General features: G+C 35.4%; 1 protein-coding gene across 1 annotated transcript in view; it reads left to right on the top strand.

Annotated features, from left to right (window-relative positions):
* The first annotated feature begins 767 nt into the window (after positions 1 to 767).
* Positions 768 to 14,585, top strand: part of LOC126845057 (uncharacterized) — a 40,610-nt gene continuing 26,792 nt past the window's right edge. The window contains exon 1 of the mRNA XM_050583622.1: positions 768 to 1,227. Coding sequence (XP_050439579.1) covers positions 1,170 to 1,227 — 58 coding nt within the window. The 5' untranslated portion in view covers positions 768 to 1,169. The remainder of the gene's footprint in view (positions 1,228 to 14,585) is intronic.

Below are 14,585 nucleotides of genomic sequence, written 5' to 3' on the forward strand. Positions count from 1 at the left end.
TAACATGTGTACATGTTATAGATATAGATTAGACTTTTCTCCAGTCTAGTTTTTAACTGTTAAATCTCAAAATTGCGTCCAAAAAATAAACAAAAAGTTTTACCCACAAAGGAGGGTGGATGTTTATCGAAATGTGTGATTGGAATAGGAACTTTCCTTATAAAATATATTCTATATTATAAATTTTGACTAGATCCGACCGTTTTTCGAGAAGTTATAGCGTGTCAAAGTTGAAACTTGAAAACCGGCAAATTCTGTTTCGGTTTTTGGTGTGAAGAAACACTGTAAACTGTGCATTGTATTTTTTCAACTTTTCACTCACCGAGTACCAATCGCATACAATTTCGGATATACATATACATATTATGCACGTTACTCGAGTAAATCGGTGCAGAGGAAAAAACTTTTTGTGTCACAAAAAAACAACACAACTTATTGTATCGCCGGTCCGCATAAATGGTAAAATATGTATTTACAAGACAAATGTGTTTGGCCGTCTTTTTCGTGCCTGTCAAGGGCAGGGGCGGAAAAAACGGGGCGCTCGTTTCGTAACTATACAGTGGCGGCGGCGGCGGCGGCAGTGGCATCCGATTATCGCCACCTGATGACCACTGCTGCAGTCGCAACGGACGCGCAGGCGCAAGGCCGCTTTTCCGTGTACAGGTGCCGGCTGCCCGTGTGCGTGTATGTCGCTACCGACGCTGACGTTGCCCCTGCTGTCTGTGCCCCCAGCCGGCGCGCGCGTCGTCAACGGTCAAACGTCCTTGCCGCGCTCCAGTTCGTCCGCGACCCACCGCGCACGCAGTTCGTCGACGCGCCGGTAGGCTCCGGTTAGTTTGTTTATTTGTTTTTTTTTTTGTTATTGGTTTTGTTATTTTCTCCAAATTTATCGCTTCGAAAAAAAGAAAAACATTTTTTTTTTCACACTCGTCTTGTTTGCCCCGTCAAAATCTATTTTTTGTGTTTGTGCGTGTGTATGTGTAATATATATATATATATTTTAAGGGTGCGCCGAGAAACGGTTTGATTTGACAGTAATATTTTGAACAAATCGGTTTGATTGAAAAACAAATATTTGAACATTTTTTTTATATTTTTGATACCATTCTGTTGTCAACGATCAGTTTTTACATTTCGAGTGCAACGTGGACTAACATGACGGTGGTAACATGATGCGGGATTTGGACGCGTCCAGCCCCGTCGTCTGGCCTCCATGGTGTTATTCAGGTAAACACGCGTTAATTATTCCTATTAGTAAGCATAATATTATTACGGTTGGTTGACGCGCGGCCGATATAGGGGTTTCTGAAAAACAATTTCAAAATAATTGCACACTACATGCAGCTGAATAACTACTTAATACATTTATCAAAGAAGCCGAACTTGATATAAATACAGGGTTGCACGAGTATGAGGGTATTTTACAATGTTGATGTATTCAAAAAAGCGTATAAATCGAACAATTGACTGGTAATGATGTTAAAAACGTTAAAAAACCAATTTGTGTTGTATTACTTTTTAGAGTTTGACGCATAGAAAACCCATGTGAGATATAACCCTTGGTTCTTAATAAATTTAAGAAAAGCATGCGATTTTTTATAACTTTATATATTAAAGAAATTAAAAAAAAAACTGTACACTGCTAAAAGTGGCGTTTTCTAAAGATTACATTTGGACACTTTGAAATAGTTAAAGCAATTTCTTTACACGAGCCCCGGAGACTTGAGTACTATTCGTTGCTGAGGTATAGTGTAGTGATCATATTTTTTTACATAGACATTTTTGAAACAAAATGTTTATGACTGATATAATATGGTTTATTTACGACAGTGGTTGTAATGTATTGCGGTTTGAACACTAAAATATTGAAATCTGACTTATACCCTTTTGACCGCGCAGTAAGCGAGTTTTATTTACCTACATGAAGTATACTTACAATTTATAAATTTTTTCGCTTGACCGAAGTACGCAAAACGATCAGAGTTCTTGATAATTAATGCGATCGCCGGTCACGAGTAGGAAATGAAATCTATATTTTAAATATACATTCATATACTGTTTTGGAAAACAGTATATGAAAACAACGCAGTTTTTGAGTTCAACGATATTATTTGAGATCAGGAGGACAGGACCTTTGCAAATTAATCGACTCGCTTACTCGGAGTAATATCATTGTATTTAAATTAAAACGCGCTTTCAGGTTGGTTAAAATTCATGACCTTTTTGGTTTTTGACGAACGTTCCGGATTGGATGGGATTATTTGATTTTTAATGTTGAAAAAAACGAAAAAAAAAAATCTAAATTAGAAACATTATTTTATTATTATTATCTTTAGACCCGTCGACTGACAATTATTATTATTATTATTATTATTATTGTTATTACGGTTACGATGGGTCATTAGTTCAACGGCCTTTCAATCCCATTAGCTATTTAGATATCGTTCGCCATATTGGTGTGTGCTGTGTATATATTTTCATATTGATCATCGGGCCAATTGGTTATCGAGTACACGCTACTTTACGAGCAATTATAATTTAAATGCTGTGCACAGTATACATTGTACGCATCGAATTAAGATCCACAGTGACTGTTAAAGATTTACCCCCGACATCGCTTAACACGAAACGCACAAAGTAACATTTTAGTGTTTTATCCCCTCGAAATAAACTTAATTTAACTGTTTTATACAAAAATTGAGAGAGAGACAAAAATGTTTTGCACGTAGGAATTTAAAGGTATTTGAAGAGTTAATAAGTAAAAAATCTCATGTACAACTCGTAAGACATTAAAATATGTGCGATTACCAGTGTACGAGATAGCCACACATTGACTAATAAAACTAAAAAACGTATTTTTTCTTAGGCCAATGGTTCGAAACACTTGTTTGATACACTGATAATAACGACAACCTAAATTTGTTGTTGAGTTTTCCAAGTACGGTTGACTGGAAATTCATTTGAGTCAACTGACTTAAGGCCTAACTTACTTAGGACCGAGTATCCGCGTATTTACCCGAAAATATGAGTCTTGCGCGCAATCAGAAAAACTCAGGTTTTGTCAACTCTGGATGATTTACTGTTCTATATTAAAAAAAAAAAAAAAACAATTTCGAATTTGAATATTTCCTTAATGTTCCATTGAGTTTCCGCGGAGGATATTATATAAGTTACGTTCGAGGCTTTGTATGTAATTTATGCGCGTACAATTATTATTATAAAACATGTTATAATATTTATGGAAATTTCTCATCGTCACGTCGATCGTCTGTTACTAATACCTAGTATCGAGCTGCTGACAAAATACTATGTAAAATCATATTAAGGATATCTTAGAGTGTACGTTACACGTTTGAAATGATTAAAAATATGTTTTATACAACTATAATTATTATTGCTGTGTGGGACGGTGTGCATGCGTTACAACATGAAACGTCGGTTGTTATAAATTCGTAGCGTGCAGGATCTTCGCGTGAACGTTGAGTTTATTGGAGTTATCGAGGATTAGGTCGTGAGCTTCAGATAAGCCGGAATACGAGTGCGTTCAATTTTCGACGATATAGTAAATTGCATCAGTTGATTTTGACCTTTTAACGTCTCCGGCACATGTATGGAGTTAAAAAAAAAAATAAAAAATAAAACAAAAAGCATACGGCCGAAAGGCGAACACATACGCACAATCCTTGACCTCGGAGACTTTTTAGACCATCACCCGGGTGACACATGACCCACTTGACCCGGCGCTCTTATCGGCACACATACCCCCTGTGCGCGATGACGCAAAACACATTTAATTAGAGTAATTAATAATAGACACGATAACTGTTAAAGACCGACCGCCGAGAGAAAAAACGCACATACGCATAAACACTCACAGAAAAAAAAAAAAATGAACGTTCAAACGAAAAACGACATTTGAAAATAAAAATAATGTATAATATGTGTTCAACTGAGAAACGTTTCACAACAAATCGCAATAATCAACCGTAACTACAAAGTATTTTGTCCATACATCAATTATATCGCACGAGTTAACAACCCATATGCACAGTAATTTGTTGGTTTTCCGTCTACTTTGGCTATCACAGTTTTGCCAGTTTTGGCAACCGTATACCACGCTATAGCTGCTTATGCAATATATTTCCGTTTTATTTTAACACTACACTATATCTTTTAAAAATTACGTTTTTTTTTTTGACAAACAAATGTCTTTTGTTTATGTTGTAGCTGGCAAATTAGAAGACAATTATTTACGTTTAACCGATATAATAACGATTACCAACATGCAACTGAAAAATCGGTTTTATTAGAAATTGGGTATGAAAATAACCCCCGAAAAAAGCTGGGGGGTAGTACGTAAGGGTTAATGCTCTGTTTAGTGTATATTAACATTTTTACATGATTTAAAAATTCGTATCCGGTTTTAGACAATGTATTCCATCTAAAAAATGTATTAATTGTTATCATAATTTTTATTGAAATACGACCGGGTAACTCATTTTACTATAAAAGCCAGAACGACCTCCCTAATAGTAAACCTGGTTTTATTCATTTTTTTTTTTTAAGAGATCGAACTGAGTTCAGATGAAGTCGGCTGATACTACTAATAACACTTGAGGCCCGTCCGGAATGATCACAACATTAGACACATTTTCGCAGTGTCATCATTTGTAAGCATTACGATATGTGTATTTAGTGTATTATACATATCATATGCTATTTGTTTAAGTTGCCCATTTCCAATTGTCAGAACTATTTCTTATTACACAGAGTGGGTTTTAAATTATAATAACGTTTTTCATAGTTAATATTATTAATTACATATATATGATCTCGCGTAAAACAGTGATGTATTTGAACAATTTTTTTTTTTTATGAGAAATAGCCATAATAATTATCAAACGCCGCGACCTCACTGCCGGATAAATTTAGGGCACACTATGTGTATATAGATAACCTTTAAAGACTAAGCCACTGTTTTTAGTGCCACGTCGGTTATATTCGTGTGCACAGCTATTGCACAACAGACGTCCTGCAGATTGCATGCGAACTACAAGCGCAGAATAATAATGAACCGTCGTCGTGACCTGTGACAAAATCGAATTCGCGTCTGCCCATTTCTGGAAACAATGTGTACAGACGACACTGCCCCCACATATAACACTATATCTGTACAACATGTAATATACATAATATTGTACATACATTATGGGCTATGCACCATTTCGGCCACAACCTCTGCACATTTCGGTGTAGGTTTCGACACAAACGGGCACTCGAGGGCAATTAAAAATGATTGTAAAGTCATTTTTTGCCGGTGCCAAAAACGCACGGATGATGAATTTACCGCCGTCAAGGTGAAATAATCGCACAGCTAATTAGTCCTGTACAGTATGAGGGTATCTATACACACATTATAATGTATATACGGTTCGGTGTTTACTTTGTATTAACTAATTTATTTGATTTGTTATGATTGCAAATAAGGTAACGAGCATATATCCTCGTGACAGAACACTCGGGGCGGTTTTACCATTATTTTACGACGTCATGTCTGTCAAGACGCGCTTCTTAAGCACAACTAGTTCCACACAACTGCACAACTGGTACGCGGTCTCGAAGGGTTTTAAAAGCCCAACCCCAAAAATAATAGCACTTAAACCTAAGGTATTTTCCGAGTCAGCCTTGAATTTCACTCGGGATTGACGCGATGAAATGGAATCTTATATTAAATCAACTGCTACGGCCTACTAAACGACTGTGCGAGTCTAAAAATAGTCTTCTAGCCCAGCAATGGTCGTATGTGGATCACATACCTACATACGCCGACACGTTTAAAAGAAATTCTATCTTATTGCTTTGTGAAATTGTTATATTTTTGTAATAATATAATATAATGTGACTCGACAGGCCCGACCGTCTTTTGGTTGCTAATTTCCTACTTCTACGAGGACATTCCTGCGACAGTTGTTAATAATCCCGTGCAAACAAGTTCAAGTTATAATATTATTTTAAATAACTGTATAGTTGAGTAACCAAATTTGTGAAAACTAGCTTATTAGTGTGTTAGTGCTCATGTTAGAATACAATAATTAGGACAAGTTATATAATTACTTCTGAAACGCTCTCAACTAGTTTTTGATAGAGTTAGACATTTTTTTTTTCATCAAATAGCTTGATGAACCGGATTAAACGGGATTGACGTTATTGTTTTACATCGGAGATCAACGGAATATATTAATAGTTACATAACGAATATGCATATAATATGTACATATAGGGCGAGAAATATTATCACTGATCGACGGTAGTGCCCGGTGCCCCTTTGCCTGTCGACATTCTGTGATTATCTTATTTGGTAAATGTGACGGTGGACAAAAATAAAAGAAACATATACATAACGTAGCAAATCGGAGCACCATCGCGGCCGAGGCCAACAGCGATGATTTTGTATGATAAAAAAAAATATAATATATATATTATACTTGTGTTTACACTTAATAGACACTTATAATAAAATATAACGAAAAGAAGATACGGTGTATAAGAATATAGTGTATGCATTATTATAATTTAAAAATATAAAAGTGTTAGTGGTACAGCTGGTGGGTTAGGAACCAATACACACTATACACAGGCTAAACTGGATTACACACACGGTGCCTTGGCTAAACTGGTCCGCCGGTAAACGGCAATAAATATTCCATCCGATGGCATTTCTTCTACTGTATCGGCTACTTGCCACTTTTAATTACGTTGACCCCCCTGAGTATAAAAACGTGGTTATAGTCGTACCTACGTCATAACAATGATAATTATATGTTTTGTGCACAACTGTGAACTGCACTAGCCCACCGGACACGTTGTACAGCTCGTGTAGTGTCTTTTTGGTTTTAACGTTTCGCGTACAGGTCAACGCGATAATACTGTAGTATAATATACTGCGCAGAGGTCACTGTGCTAGTGTTCAAACGACCGGCGAACTATGTGTCATAAGTCATAAACCGTTTGAAAAACTAAATATGGAAATATTATACTTGTAGGTGCTTTATAAAAAAAAAAAAAAAAACCTAATCCGTTTAAATCGGCTTAACACTAATTGAACGTGGTCAATGATGATCTGTATAATAGTAAAATTAACGTCGTAGATAATAGAACATAATACTATTATAAACATTTGAGAGTCAACGTAATTATATTTATATTAGTTCGAAAATATTATTATTAAATCGTTTGATTTCCTGCAAAACTTGATAGGTGTAAAAATATGTTTTACAACTTTACAAAAATGTTAAAAAAAGTTACAAATGATGTAAGAAGTTAGTTAATCACTAACTTACGCGATAAACCGTTGAATACTTAAAAAATAATATTAAATAAAATGTTTGTCGAAATATTATAAAAATATAAAAAATGATTGCTGTAGTTATTACTTTAAAAACATTTCGTCTCCTGACAAAACACGATTTTCAATATTAACAAATTTGTTGACAACGTTTTGAAAATATTAATAATTTTTTTAGCTCTTGCTGTCCAAGTATAATGCAAAATATATTTATACATATTTATTTGTAAGTACATTATTATTAGAATATCGTTTACAGTGCACCACACCGTGGACGCATTGAGCAATAGCTTCAAGTTAAAAATATGCAACCATACAAATATTTGATTAATATTTTTACAGCTGTTATGCGTAAGCCAATTGATCAACAAATCTGAAAACAGCCAAACGAAAGATTTATCATTACTGGGTAGCTACCAGGAACGAATGCCAAATGAGATAATAATATTTGTATAGAAAATCAGCATTAATAATATTTATTTTTAAGAAGACTCCAATGGACCGAAAGTTAACCAGTCAAATAAAACAATATTATTTTAATTTTTTAATACACATATGTTGTATAATTGAGTATATATTTTTACTACTTTAATCGAGTGCGCATGATCGTTAACTATGAATAGTGTTAGAAGCACCTGTTAGGTTAGATTAATTATTGGTTTTGTTTGGATTTTTTTAAAAATACTTCAGCAAAGGGTGCACTTACAGGTGCACCTGTAATTGGAAAAATTCCAATTTTTCCCCTATCGAAACCGCTTTACCCGAGACAAACATATATCAATATTCATAGTGGCTTTACTAAATTTACACAATACATAGAACAGAACTTTATCTGTGTCGTAGTTTTTTTTTTATTGTGTTTAAGTTATTGAAAACCGAATCGTGTAAAGTTCTTATCAGTGTGGTGTAAAAATTGTGTAATTCTACCACGGATACAACCCGAAAAACCTTGTAAAACGAGATTTTCAACAGAAATACAAGGGCCCTCTTAATAATAATATTATAATTATTATAAGCAAAACGGGCTTCTCTAAACAACCGTGAAAAGCGTTTTAAATATTTAAACGTTTGGCGGCTGCATATCTAAATAAAATGTATATATTACCCATAAGGAAATACAATATTGTGATAGTTTAATGATCCGTGGTCAATTGGACGCGCATACATAATTTATATTATATAGGGAATCGGGAAAAGATACACGAATAATGGTGGTGTATAATTATATAGGAGTCTGTTTGTCGTCACGGCTGTTTGCCCGGGAAATTGCTTTGATATTGACTTTAAAATACTCAAAACGATCTTGGCGGGCAAATGTGATTTGAATAATCGTGCGGTGTCATTGAGTGTGGAGGTGGTCGGCGTCGGAGATCAAGACGCCGGCGCTGTCTTTGCTGATGATTGATTTAATTGAAAAGCGTCTAGCAAATAAACCGGTAACGTGTAAATGCCATTGCAATAACAAAAAGGAAACCTGTAATATCATTATCTAGTTTAGATCTCAAATCGACCAATTCAACACCGTCGTCGCGCCACAACGGGTGTTAACAATAATAATAATACATACATAATAGTGTCGGACAGGAAGCTGCGTGTACCTACCTATTATGCATAAATGGGTAATACACAAGCTGTGGTATAACGACCCGTTAAAAATAATGCGCTTTTAGACACAATACAGAGAGCTCGGGTGGAGGTTAGATATAATGATTCAGAGAGAACACATACAAATAGAAAAATGTGTTTAAAGTTCTAAATTAACGTTAATATTGGTACTTCCCAACAATATTTAATAAATCTTTAATATTAAAAAAAATATATATTAACGAATAATTAATACTACAAAAAGCTCAATAATTAATGATTAATTTCTATCTATATCGTGGTATCTATTTAAGATAAATATAATTTGGGGTAGATTTAGTCTTAGGCTGGAACTAGTTTAGAAAATCATATAAGTTCACCACATCTTATGTTTATCGAAAGTATTGTCATTTGTCTGTCAAATTAAAAACCCTGCTAATTAAATAGCCACTTTATACATTTCGGTGTATTAACAAGCTTAAAATAAAATCATCGGTCATATTTTTCCTTCATTAATTTCTAGTACTAATCCCCTCTTACTGGATATTATGTTTATGCTTTATATTCATTATTAAAAATAATTAAAACCGACCCGTCCTACCGTTGGGCGTTGGTTTTTTGTTGTTTATATATATATTTTTTTCTCTATACAACCGACCATATCGGCCCGTGTCGTACGTTAGGGAATAGTCTTCTCGCTTAACAATTTGATTGCATACGAGTATATAAAAGAAAAAATTGTATTGTTCTGCAAAACGTCAGACGTTGGAAACTCGTGATTTCACGGACCCGGGAAAACTGCACAAGATTTGTTTGCCCCGTTTCTGTAATTGAGCATAATATTTAAGTGGTTTAAAAAGAAAATCAAAATCGTTTTTATATTATTCTCTCGATATCGTATGTTTTTTTCTTCTTCTTTAGACCTAACCGATAATACGTACATTTTTTTTTTTATCTAGTCGAAGACGAATCGCGCTATTATTTGTGAAAGCGTATCGGTGGCCGCCGCGGTTCATTGACAACGCGCAAAGAACAAACGTGAAACTATTTAAAAAAGGAGATCTCGAAATCAAAACTAAATACACATACGGATAGACACATATAAGTTTCAACAACGCGCGTTATACATTTCATACTTACCACACACCTCTTCTTCTACCGTATTATGTTTAACCTCCGGTCTGAGGTATGCCAGTGCGGTGTAAATGACGGTCGTGTACGGGCCGGACAGGATATAAGGTTTTGTATATTGTTTCTCATTCGGTAGCGACGACCGCGTGATTGTCTGGTATTATTTTCTATACATGTTGTAGTATTTTTTATTATTATTATTATTGTTATTGATTTATCTCCACGCTCTCTGATTACGCGCAACCACGTACGCGCGTAGGCGTGACTAATATCCGTCTGTGCTGTTAACTGTTGTACCTACTTAAAAAATATTATACACTTGAACATTTTTTATACTTTGATTATTATGCCGTAGTATAATATGTATAACACAATTATTATGACACACGAAGGAGTCCCCGCAAAAACCGTTTTGCTATTGTTAATTTTTCATTTTTTCGCTCTAGTTCAAATTCAAAACTGATAATAACTCCGGCCATATCTTTGACGGACGCGGCGGGGTCAATCGACGACAACGCTATAGTTTTTAACGTGTACGAGTGAGCCAATAATACAATATAGTTTATACATATAGATGACCGAAAGGGTCAAAGCGGCGAGAGGTCACGAAAAAACCAAACGTGTAAACCTGTCTGTGTGGTAGTGCAGTTTTCTCTCTCTTTCATTCTACTACTCCGTTTTGGAAGTCGTGTGTGTTATATGTCTAAGGTCGTGTGACATTTAACACTCTAGGATCTGACCCGAAACACTACCGCCGCAACCGCAGTGTTATGTACGAAATAATCCAATAATATAATCAGTATTGTGAGTAAAAAAAATTCTATGTATATTATAGTTGGTCGAATAATCCGCGTTCGTGTTGTTAAAAAAATTATTAAAAAGGAATGACGACGGAGCTACTAATCCGCCTGTTTATTAATACCCAAGTACACTGCACGCTAATCGTTTAATCATAGACTATGTCTGAAGTTTGATGTTGTACAGCAAATCAGTGGATATGTACACAAAGGGAACGAAGAAGCGACAGGCGATTGCGTATTGTAACATTTAACACGGTTCTGCTTACTCGCTATATCCACTGACAATTGGGTATTATTAGTGGGAATACCTATAATGTGAAAAACGAAAATGTGCTATAACGTTACAATAGGTCGTTTGCCTTAAAAAAAAAAGTTTGTTTTTGTAAAGTAATCCAATTACAACTGAAAAGACATATTAGATTCGGTTCAGTAAACTCGCACATATTTTTGTGTATCCAATATTTAGCATCTCTTCTACATACTACTAATTTGTCATTTCTCTGACCTAGTTATTCATGAGCATGAAAACATATTTTACATACTTTAAACTTCCCCAATCATTACTAATATTGATTGGTCTTGTTGTTTTTATGCATTTTTATTTGAAAATAAGCAAACTATATACTATACTGGCTGTCTGCTGATAAAATATATCAACTAAGGTAGTTTCACTATTTGTCATTAATGAGAAATCTCAAATCTAGTTTATTACCCACGTCTGTGCTAAATACAAACGTGTAGGTGAAGTTCAGTATAATATACATACCTAACACGTTGTAACTGCAGACACTAATTAAAGGTTGGTCCACATTTTATTACCGCTGCAACATAATGATGAATATATCCTAGTGACTTGCCGTGTTGTAACGTATTATTATATTGTATATTTCCTAATCTTCTTAATGTACATACATCATAATAGGTATATCTTATTTCCATATTGACGGCTCAGCGACACAGCGTCTTATCCCCCAAGTAGATTAAGTCAGAGAAGTCAATGCAGTATGAAAGCTTATGCACACTTTTCTCCGGTATACGATAAAAGTGGTTCAAAGCGAAATACGATATTATTGTACCTTACACAATATATTACTATTAAAAAATATAGTGTGCGCTGTTTAAACGATAAGGTTTTTTATCTCCCGTTATTACTGTTATCGGTAGGATGCCGGCCTATTAAACAAACACTATTATCGTTATCAACGGTGGTTATAATATATTTATGTACGAACGCTTGTATTAGCGGCTATATTAATATACCTACTTATGCGGTAATAATGCTAAGACATAATGTCTAATCTTAGCGAAAACGGTTTAACGTTCGGCTACCGTTTTAGTCAATCGCCTTCCGATTAAATACCGGTAGGCTGTAGGGGTGGTCATTTATTCAAAATTATAACCCGGCACATTTACAAGTTGTACCCCTTTGGATTTTTTTTTAAATTAAACATATTTTCAGTTGTTCAAAAAACGGCCGGTACTGGCCGCGATTTGCAAAAGAGACCGGCAGCAAGGGCGGCCACGGTGGAAAACTCAGGGGGGATGGCCTAAGATTTTGTAATGGATTTTGGGAATTTTAGATATCGGATATAATTTTTTTTTAACTCGCAGAGGAGCTAGAAGGGTTGTCCCCCTGCCCCTCCCAATTTTTCATTTTTATTTTCAAGTGTGTTCCTATACGCACTGCTCGGGGGTAAAGGGCGTAAATTGAGAACGACTCGATGCGACGAACAGCGGAGTCGATCCCGAAGGACTCGCCTTGAAACTGTTCTAATATAATAATAATATAATATATTAATAACGATAATATTACTGTTGTTGTTATGCTCTCTTTGAGTCAGTCGCAGCCTGTGGTGCCGCCACGCGAAAACCACTGTCGGTCGACCGGTCTCTTCTCTTTCCAACTCGCATACAAACACACACACACACACCACTCTCTCTCTGTCTAATGGTTCACCGTGTCTGGTATAATTGATTGCGCTTATTAGCGTGTCATAGTTCAAGCGCACCATAATCACGTGTGTACGATATTTATGTGGCAGTCAACACGTCATTGCCGTGACGCTAATTTGCCGGGCACGAAATCATGCGGTATTATAATAATGTATAGTATTATACTGAATACAATATTATTACCGACCGATACTGTCCGGCAGCGATATTGTCGCCTCTATACGTTAAAAAAAGTCAATGACAACAATTATTATTGTGGTAAAAAAAAAAAAAAAATAGAAGAAGCAACAACAACGACCACAACAGCTACGAGAAATCATAACGTGAAGACGTTTGCGCGTCAACTATTATGTATTATATACGCACGCTATTGACTGACTATCCTGTTGCCATATATCCTTGTACACGTAATAATAATAATAATAGTAATTATGTATTGTTCGAAAAAGTTGCGCACACCGTGAACGATCGAAGGGAATGCCGCCGGGACAAATGGGTAGAAGAATAACTTGCCGGTGTCCGTGTATTTTTATATTACATGTATGCGCTTGTTGTGTGACCGCTACTGAATGACAATCGACAAGGACACAGATTTCTCACGTGTCCAATAGAGAAAAAAAACATAATATAATGTACTTTTTGACGTCCATTGTTCTTTGCGCTCATGTACCGCCGCACCTTCCCCTCTAACCTCTGGCGTACAAATCACCACCACCACCACCACCACCGTGACTACTGGATAATAATAATATAATATACCGATTATAAATATATTGCGTGTAATAATATCGTACTGGATAATAATGTACCACTATAATCGCGTTTCGGGGTCACCGCCGCAGGGTTGTATGCAATCCCCGATTCGGAATTGACTTTACAAAATAGAATATCTAGAAAAACGGTCTAGACACGAGCCAACACCTATACGTATCGTCGGATTACAAGTAAAACACTGAGTCAAGGGCGACGAGAAAGCGTTGTTGTTAGAGCGGACAAGTATCCAAATTCTGCCAAGTTTGTGGACGGCGGAGGTGCGAACGAATGTTTAGAATAATAATATGATATTCCGCATAATTTATATTATTATTGACGGACTGCGTTAACTGTTGAGAAAGTCTGTGGCGCAATATCCCCTCCCAATGTAATGCAAAAGTAAAAAAGTTCATCCTGCGCCTGTTCACTAACTAAACAATATCCAGTTTTTTACATAAATTAAAACAGTTCTTCGTGACCAACGTGAGTCAGTTTTGTCACCTTTTTTTTAAATCAATAAACCCGTTTCATTGTTTAATGGTATTGATTATGCTTGTGTGCTTTGACAGAGGGAAGTTGTAGATTATGGTAAACGTCAGTTTAAGTGTGTTTACTGCCAAGCCTATAGCGAGTGTCATCGGCTACCCATTATAAATACTAACAAACTTTTCGATAACATTTTGAAACACTAATAGGTAAGCTTTTGCTGTATCGGTATGACACTATGATGGCTGGCGTTAAAATATTTCCATGTCATTGTTATTTAATTATATTATAGGCATTACATTCGCTTTTAACTGTTGTATTATAATTTATGACCAATAATAAAACAATTACACGACTGTTTATTATTGTGATGAGTATAAATAGACTGTTATAGTGTCAATGATAAGAAAGGTAATTTGAAACCAATAATAACAATAATATTATACTGTAACGGTATTGGCACGGTTTCGATTAATTCTAGCGGTGTTATTTCAGCGAACCTAACTATTTTTTTTTTCACTATTTAAGTCGTT

The sequence above is a fragment of the Adelges cooleyi genome, unplaced genomic scaffold (assembly GCF_023614345.1).
Source record: "Adelges cooleyi isolate 19-005CV unplaced genomic scaffold, UGA_ACOO_1.1 ACOO_flye_CR_arks_rails_tigmint_CR_PRNA_108, whole genome shotgun sequence".
Classification (NCBI taxonomy): Eukaryota; Metazoa; Arthropoda; class Insecta; order Hemiptera; family Adelgidae; genus Adelges; species Adelges cooleyi.